The sequence below is a fragment of the Citrus clementina genome, unplaced genomic scaffold (genome assembly GCF_000493195.1).
Source record: "Citrus clementina cultivar Clemenules unplaced genomic scaffold, Citrus_clementina_v1.0 scaffold_3, whole genome shotgun sequence".
In the NCBI taxonomy this organism is placed as follows: domain Eukaryota; kingdom Viridiplantae; phylum Streptophyta; class Magnoliopsida; order Sapindales; family Rutaceae; genus Citrus; species Citrus x clementina.
The window spans coordinates 10,453,333-10,462,290 of record NW_006262339.1 but is presented as its reverse complement, the minus strand read 5'-3'; the positions used below and the strand labels follow the sequence as shown (position 1 = coordinate 10,462,290).

Here is an 8,958-nt window from a genome sequence, read left to right as displayed (position 1 = left end):
ATATCAGGTTGTATGAAGTACACACCTGCACCCACATGCTGTAACTATACCAAAATATGGGGTTGTGTTTAGTACGGACATATTTTCTATACCAAAAAATTATTGGCTTTAAAACATCACATCCATTTTAAGCAACATATCAACCTTGTACTCTATGCAAGAGCATATGAACAAATGTTACCTTACGCTCACCTCTCGAGGACTTGAAAACTGAAATATTATGGGGTTCTTTTAGAATTAGTTCTAGGGCTAGAAGTTCTTCTTCAACAGAAAGTCCCATAGTTGCAAGTTCATCAGAAATGTCAAAACGATCTTCTTTGTTATCGAACATGCGTTGAGCTATTGTATTCATGTTTTCAAATGATTGGCTGATAAGATTAGCTATCTTATCAATGCCAGCCTGCAAGTCACCCTCTGATCTAGATCTCTTCCTACTTGGTGGTTGTGAGTGAGCTCGAGTAGTGTGTTGAGAACTTGAAGGTGGTGTAGCCGATATTGGAGAACATCCATCATCCATTTCATTATCATCATCGCGAATTTCTTCTTGATTTGCTTCGTCTTCCATGTCAGCAGGAGTTTGAGCTCCATGTCCAGTAGCACAGTCCTTTCCAAATATGTTTGCCAATCTTTCATAAAGTGGGAATGGCTTGCCTCTCCAATTTTTTACAGCATTATGAGACTACAAATATTTAATCAAAATGTAGTTAGATACAGTACATAATAAAAAATAATAAAGTTCAATATAATAAAGAGTCAAAAATTTAATAAACTCGGACATAACAATTGCTAAATGACTATCAATCTCCAAAAAGAAAATTTCAAAAACTCGCAAATGAGAGTAAATAAATTCAAAACTTTTAAAAATTTCTCTAACCTGCACATATGAATTCCAAACTTCATCACTATCAACCTCTATACATTTTTTTACATCATTCCATCCAAAACCGCTCGTGTTCAACATATCAAACATCAACCTATATTGTTTCTTCCATTTCCTAATCTTGGAGTCAATATGAGGAGAAGCCTTCAAACCACAATTTGGTAACTTTTGATTTATTACCTTTTCAAGATGTATAAATATACCAGATTTGAATCCATTATTAGCACGACCACCACTTACAACCACTGCATCTAGTGCATCCAACAGTGCTTCTTCTTCGACATATGTCCATGCTCGCCTTGTACCTACCTTGTTTCCAATGGTGTGGCTTGCACCTCCATCCTTCTTCATTCCTATATGTTGAATTTGATTATATTTTTTGATATATAATTTAAACTGTAAAATTGTGAGCTGCATATTAAATCATTACCATAATTCTTAACTAAAAATATTAACAAAACATTTCATATTTAAATTGACAGATAAACAAATCACAGAGTACCACATAAACCTCTTTTGCCTTAATCATATTTAATCTTGAATATTAAAGTGCTAGAAATCTTTATCTTAATTATTCCCTAGTGATATAGCAATTAATATATCTATACTTATTATAGTCAACACGTACATGTAGCAACAACATTACAACAAGTCGTCACTCCTGTCTCTTTAAGCAAACTTTTTTTAACACTTTTTTACTCACTTTTTTCAACACTTTTTTACTCACTTTTTTCACAGGCTCCTCCTCCTCCTCCTCCTCCTCCTCCTCTCTCTCTCTCTTTCTACCCCTTCACTCCTTCAGAAACATAGCAAAAAAAAAAGCCCAGACATAAGCCGTATGGCTTTTTTATTTATTTTATAGGAACTTGGGAGCAAGACCAAATTTCCTTTGAAATTAATATGGATCTAGTTAATATTTGGATGGTTAATAAAGATTTGTTAAAGTTAAGTGCTGAAATTACCTGCATAAAAAGGATTTGGTAAAAAGCTGTTCGTATTGTTTTCAGAAGTGAAGAAGAAGATGATATGGGTTGTGGACTTTTGGGTTCTTTTACTTTTCCTTTTTACTTTTATTAACCAAGCTAATAAAGACCTGGGGGTTGGTGCGGGTCTTTATTGCACACCCAAATATGTATTAATTTTACTTTTTTATACAGTACATACCAGTTGAATAATTTACCAAACGTGGGTTAAAAAAATAAGTGCAATACATACCCGCTTAATACATGCTGCCAAACATGCCCTTGTTGATTTGAAGATGGAGAGTAAATGGAGGAGAAGAAATAACAAAGAAGAGAAAAAGAAAAAAGAGAAGACAAAAGGAAAAAGAGAGAGAAAATAATAATAATAATACTAGTAGTAGTAGTAATAGTTATTGTAACTATTATTATTATTAACAATAATTTTCTTGAATAATTATAATAATTATTATTATAATAAATAATAAAAATAATAGTGATAATAAACTAAAGGCATTTTAGTAGCTTAAAATAACTCATTCTGATTTTAAGAAAACTTAAACACGTCAATAACAATAAAATTTATTCCAATTCTTACAATTAAACTAAATAATTTATTTTGATTCTCATTTTTTATTTTATTCCAGCCATTTCCACTTCAATTTATTTAAATTTCAATGGACACCAGAAATTTTCGTTTTTCATATTTTGTCCTCTACACAGTCATAGCATGTGGGGACCACGCCGATAGTTTAACCATGTGGGGACCACTGCTGGTTTCTTTCATCGCTCTAACTGAATTAGCTTTTATTTCAAATCATTTATTTATCTAAATTGGGTATTGTTTTATAAACACGTTATTTTTAAACAAACAAAAATTTAACTACCAAAATGTACTAAAATGTATGGCGAGTTTTTGTTGGTGGAGCTTATAGCACAAATTTACTAATAAAAATTTGTCACGCGTCCCGTCGCGCACTTAATTAAATTTAATCGCAAAGATGTTATCCATAAAAAGGCTCTTATTTATGGTAATCACAAACAAATAAAATGAAGAAATTTATCAAAATTTGATGGGTACTGAAGCGTAGGTAACTGTAAATAATTAAAATTTTATCAACCTTTTATTGAGTATTTGACGATACGATGATGTCTAATTGTGGAATACGGTATCCTAATACGACAAGAATTCGTGTAAATACGTTAAGAAAAACGAAGTTGGACAGGAGAAATGGTAATGTCGTCATAAATCGGCCCCCACTTTCATCCAATTTTGTTTGTGGCTGGTAACTTTATACGAAAAGAAAGTCTCTGAGTGTTAAAAAAAAAAAGTAAGGCAATGATGGACCATCAGTTCACGCCGCAATAGTAATAAGTTGGGCAGCAGTAATTCGGACATTCGGTGATGCCACCTCACCATAAACAAGGTACGTACGCCAATAAAATAAAAAACCCATGAACCATTTGACTTTAATTTATATCTCTTCATAGCTTCTTCTTCTTCATCCATCTATATATATAAGTCTATAGAGAGACTCCCACTTGGGCTTCAGCCTCTTACTTAATTTTGTTGTTAAAAACAAAAAACAAAAAGAAAAACTAGTCTTGATATTCCTCTCACTTTGCTGCTCTTCTTTCTTCCAAAACCAAAAATGAGCAGCAGCAACAACAGTAATAATAACATAAGAATGGTGGAGGCTCAGTTGCCACCAGGGTTTAGGTTTCATCCGAGAGACGATGAACTTGTTTGTGATTATTTGATGAAGAAGGTCACTCACACCAATGAATCCATTCTTTTGGCTGCAGTTGATCTCAACAAGTGTGAGCCTTGGGACATTCCTGGTAGCGCTTTTTTTTTTCTTTTTAAATTTTTCTTCATATATTTATTTATTGTTTTAATATATATAGTTTTTTTTTTTCCCTATTTGTTTCCTTCTCTGCATGAACCATATATAGGGTTATACGGGCTGATGGGCAAGTAATTTTTCAAAAAAAAAATTTCAATTTTAACTTTTAACTTGAATTAATATATGATAAGATGGTGATGATAGCAACCGGATTGGCTACAAATAGATGTAGTTAAGGTGATCGTTTCTGTGGTTGACAAAAAGCTTGAAGTTGATTAATCTTCTGTCTGATTAGTATTTTGTCAACGTACGGTTGAGATCTTTGAGGCGTTTTGATTTATGAACACGATGAACCCTTCATCTAATAATATGCTAGAGTTAATTTTGTATACACAATTGAAAATATCATCTCATTATTTTCTGTCTGAATATCGAACATAAATGCTAATTAGCTAGCTGTTGTTTCTACAATTTTACTTTCCATGCGTTCCTTTTTTCTTTTTTTTAAATCATGAGTTTAAAATGTTATTCTATATATGACATTTAACTTACTATTATTTTTTATTTTTCAGTTAGATTTATTTATTTTTCTATATAGTATGAGTTATCTTGAGCATGCCCTAGCCAGCTACCTTTTTTTAAAAAAAAAAAAAAAATTCAAATCTTAAAACTTTTCCTCTGTTTTCTTTGAGAAGGCTGTAGGGTTTCGTGGACCTTTTCATTTGTTGGGGGGCAAAAAAAAAATCTATAATTGTTTGATTTTTTCATATTCTCTAGTTGGTATTAAATTAGTCTTGAGTGAGATTCTGCTGAGCTGGGTTGTTTATCCGTTGAACAAAAGAAATTCATTTGAAAACTAAGAACCAAGGAAATAAAGCTTCATTTTCAAAGTTCCCATCCTCGCAATCTTCGATTTATAATATAAATGCTTATCAGCAAAATATTTATACATGTTATCTATATAAAGCATAATATTTATACATGTTATCCAAATAAATAATAAATAAATAAGCCTAGTTATGGTTTTCACATTTAAATTTTGTAAACTCCTTATCTTTTTAAATCACTGCAGTAAATTAGCTGTAAAGATTATAAATATAACAAATAATATTTCACATTCATACAGCTTTTAAAGAAATTGACAGTCTTGGCATTGTCTTGATTCCAACAGTTGAGTCTGCGATGGAGACTAATTAATAATGCAAAATTCAAAGTCATAATTTCTTCTAGCCTCCACCAAATGCCTGTATTATTATCACTTACGGTCAGTTTGAAAACGATTTTGATTTAATATTGTCATCTTTAATTTGTTTCTACCAAATCCAATAAACCTTGTCCCTTCGTCCAGCTAAAATCTTTTTCTTTTTAAAAAAAAAATTTTTGAGCAAATTATTTTTCATCTTATTAATAATTTAACTATATTTTGGCTCTTTGACAAAATATATTATTATTTCATACCTGCCACACGTGTAATTGGACCTATACCTTATGTCATTTCGAAAATTGAAAATTACCTTCAATAATTCGCCTTTAATGACCATTGACACTTAATTAACATGTGCTAGCTCCACGTGTTCATGATCGGTAAGTCCACACAATGCCTTTCAATTTCGTCATCCTAACTTTCATACTGACATCCCTAGATTCCTTTTGGGTTTTGAAGATCTAAAATATTCATATGCTTGAGTTTTGAACATGGAAAAAAATTTTAATACATCGACTAATTAAAACTTTAAACCAATTTAAGAAAATTAGATCAAGTTTGATTTAGTGTTTGCATTATTCAATTTCAATACCCATCCAAGAAATAAATTAATGTTAGTTCTTCTAAAGTCTGTGGCACATTTATATAAATACAAAGTTCTATGGCACAAGAAATCCAGTATTCAAAATATATATATATATATATAATAATTCTTTGATAGGAACGTTTTTATTTTAACAAAGTGAAAATATCACTAACAGATAAAAAAAAGTGTATAATGTATTAAAATTTATATTTTTTTATATTTTAATGGTATCTTCACTTTACAAAATGAAGATGTCCTCATTAATAGGCACACACATATATCAATTAATTAATCTTTGTGTTCATGATAATCTTTTGTAGAAACTGCATGTGTTGGAGGCAAAGAATGGTATTTTTACAGTCAGCGTGATCGAAAATATGCAACAGGACTAAGAACAAACCGCGCCACGGCATCTGGATACTGGAAGGCCACCGGAAAAGATCGAGCCATCCTTCGAAAGGGCAGCCTTGTCGGTATGAGAAAAACCTTGGTGTTTTATCGAGGTAGGGCACCAAAAGGGAAAAAAACTGAATGGGTAATGCATGAATTTCGGCTCGAAGGTCCCTTTGCTAATTCTCCTAAGGCTTCGTCTCTCAAGGTAATTCATATTATTCAACTTAATTGCTTTTTCTTTGCAAAAATTTGGGTCAATTTTGATAATTATTGTTGTCAATTCCTTTTGCATGAATCATGGGGCTTGTAATTGTTAATTAAGTTACTAAAATGTGCCACTTGACTTTACAATTATCTTTTTATTGACTATACTTGTCTTCCGAATCCTATAGCCACGTACGGTTGTAGCTGACCTAAGAACAATAACTTAAATATATATATTTAGTTGAAATGTGCACAAGCTAAAGATTTTTGCTGCAACACCTAATCCCCTTGTCCTTACCGAGGTATTATAATTCTATGATTAAGTGCCGACATAAGAAAAATTAAAGTGTAATATAAGAAACTAATTAGGTCACTATCCGGCCGGCTCATCACTTGAGGATTAATTGAACAAGTGAAAATGACACTTTCTTTCCCCATTAGTTTTTAGTTTATTACTTTTATTCTTACAATTTTCATAATGCACAGCTATTTCTTGATTTCAAAACACTCACAGTAAAGATTATCTCGATCACAAAAGCAATCATTTGTTTTTATTAAATTTTTTTTTTGTTAAGAACATATTAGGATACTATAAAATTTCTGGGGAGTAAGTGATAAAACTGAAAGATTACTGTGTGATGGGAAAGTGTGATCTCCTATTGAAGAATCAGAGGATAAGTTAAATATTTGCTAGAAATGCACTAATTAATTAATTAATATTCTAGTATGTGCAGGAAGATTGGGTGTTGTGTAGAGTGTTTTACAAAAAGAGAGAAGTTCCTGGCCAACAGAGCATGGGAAGCTGCAGCTATGACGACACAGGCTCTTCATCACTCCCACCATTAATGGACTCTTACATCACTTTTAACCAAACTCTACCAAATTTTCAAGATAATTATAATGAGCTTGTGTCCTGCTTCTCCATTCTTTCATCCTCCCAACAAGACCAAATTATTACCAACAACCCAATTTTCACCCATTTCAATCATTCTGAGCCAAACAATATTATTTCCACAAAAAATTCAACCACATTTGGAAAAAATATACCAGTGGGAACTGATTGCTTAGACCCTGTTGCTTGTGATAAGAAGGTCATAAAAGCTGTCTTGAATCAGCTTACCAAGATTGAAAGCAATGTTCCTAATATGCAAGGATCATCACCAAGCTTAGGAGAACCAAGTCCAGACAGCTACTTATCTGAAGTAGGCATGCCAACAAACATGTGGAATCATCATTATTGATGATTTTTAGCAGGCTTCAATCTCTCTCTCTCTCTCTCTCTCTCTCTCTATATATATATATATATATGGAAGTGGCTCATATATATTCTCCCCCATAAATACAATTGTTGTAAAGAAATATTTGTAATTGCATATATAACGTCCCACTTTTTTAGCTATATAATATATCTATGCATCTATTTTCAAGATTTGCAGACTTTTGAGTAGATGCAAATGCAATAGACCCTTGATTTGTACAAATTAATGTCTTTTGAACTTTGAATGCTCTGATTGGAAAATTGAATGAGTACAACGCTCCTCGAGTGTTGCTTGAATATTGTTAGAACATGTAATTTCATATATTAATATTGGCCCTTAGTTAATTAGTAGTGTAAGCTTTTGAATCATACTATTAACTGACATGGTAACTGCGTAATCTTTCTGAGGGAAAGAGGGCCTAGTTAATTACTTAAATCAAGCACATAACAGATTTATCTTCAATATTTTGATATTAAATATATTAAGATATTTTATTTTCATGTTTGTTATATGAAAGCTATTTGTCCAGTTATGAAAGCCTGAGTTCGAGCCGTATGATAGCTCATTTAAATATATATATATTACGAATTGATTTCTTCTCGAATTATAGTGAGAGTTGATTTCCGAACTAATACTCACCAAACCTTTTAACTTTATTAGAAGTGTACGAATTTATAATTCCCGTTCAAAGAAAAAGAAATGCTAGCTAGCTATGTGTTCACTATAACGTGCTTCCCTTTTATGAATTGTTGTGAGTGTAACTTTCCATGAAATCTGAACTACAATTTGGAAGGATAACAAAGAGAAGAGACTAAAATCCGTATGAGCTCACCAAACAGATTCGCTGACTTAATTAATTAATTTACTAATTGAAAGTCTCTTAATTAACCATACACATCCAAAGAACTCTTGAAATCAAAACTTAAGTTGAAATTTGATGGATGCTTGGATGGGACAAAATAGCAATCCATATTAATTAAGTGTGTATAATGGACAAAATAGCAAATGCTGTGAGGAAATGTTCTTCAAAATCAAAAGTGTTTTGTGATAATAATTGGATTAACTAATGATAAAACTGTTTGTGGACATGGTAATTGATATATATATATATATATATATATATATATATTCTTTTGTTGGTTCGGGTATCACTAAGTTGATCTTTGAAGCTCTTAAAGCAACTTTAATCCAAAGCAATTTTTTTTTAATGAAAGTAATACTTTCATTCATGCAATAAAATGAATACATCGAAGATTTCTATTGAATATATACTTGGTCGTAAAGATAAGATTACATAAATATCTATTAGAGCATCTTCAAAAAAAATTTCAAATAAAATTTTATTACTTATTTGAAGATCTACATCAGCATTTAAAACTTTAAAAGACATTCCAATTAAAATTTTTCAAATAAAAAATGATTCTATTTCTTCAATTTTATAGAGTTGCTTTCTCCCTCTTCAATTTATATTTATTACTTTTTGTTAGAGAGAGAGAGAGAGAAGTGCTTTAATTACCACTTATTTTTTCTTTGAATAATATTTATTTAAAGAGCCTTTTGGAGAATAACATATTTTTTCACTCTACTTTTTACTACATAAGTAAGCAAGTGAGTATATAGCCTTGC

General features: G+C 31.2%; 2 protein-coding genes across 2 annotated transcripts; one reads left to right on the top strand and one right to left on the bottom strand.

Annotated features, from left to right (window-relative positions):
* Window positions 1-139: 139 nt before the first annotated feature.
* On the bottom strand, window positions 140-1,231 carry LOC112099562. The gene is made up of 2 exons (XM_024186975.1): window positions 875-1,231; window positions 140-679 (listed from the first exon to the last, which is right to left on the bottom strand). Exons 1-2 carry the CDS (start codon window positions 1,229-1,231, stop codon window positions 140-142), a joined length of 897 nt encoding a protein of 298 aa, XP_024042743.1.
* A 2,260-nt stretch (window positions 1,232-3,491) lies between these two features.
* On the top strand, window positions 3,492-7,314 carry LOC18046170 (NAC domain-containing protein 21/22). Its single transcript, XM_006440961.2, has 3 exons — window positions 3,492-3,681; window positions 5,797-6,074; window positions 6,799-7,314. Exons 1-3 carry the CDS (start codon window positions 3,492-3,494, stop codon window positions 7,312-7,314), a joined length of 984 nt encoding a protein of 327 aa, XP_006441024.1.
* Window positions 7,315-8,958: the final 1,644 nt, after the last annotated feature.

Excerpts from the sequence above, each read along its gene's own strand:
- LOC112099562 (XM_024186975.1), bottom strand. The coding sequence starts at position 1,231 with ATGAAGAAGGATGGAGGTGCAAGCCACACCATTGGAAACAAGGTAGGT. Across the intron at positions 680-874 it reads TTTGGAATTCATATGTGCAG|TCTCATAATGCTGTAAAAAA; the intron begins GTTAGAGAAATT and ends AAATATTTGTAG.
- LOC18046170 (XM_006440961.2), top strand. The coding sequence starts at position 3,492 with ATGAGCAGCAGCAACAACAGTAATAATAACATAAGAATGGTGGAGGCT. Across the intron at positions 3,682-5,796 it reads TGAGCCTTGGGACATTCCTG|AAACTGCATGTGTTGGAGGC; the intron begins GTAGCGCTTTTT and ends AATCTTTTGTAG. Across the intron at positions 6,075-6,798 it reads CTAAGGCTTCGTCTCTCAAG|TATGTGCAGGAAGATTGGGT; the intron begins GTAATTCATATT and ends TTAATATTCTAG.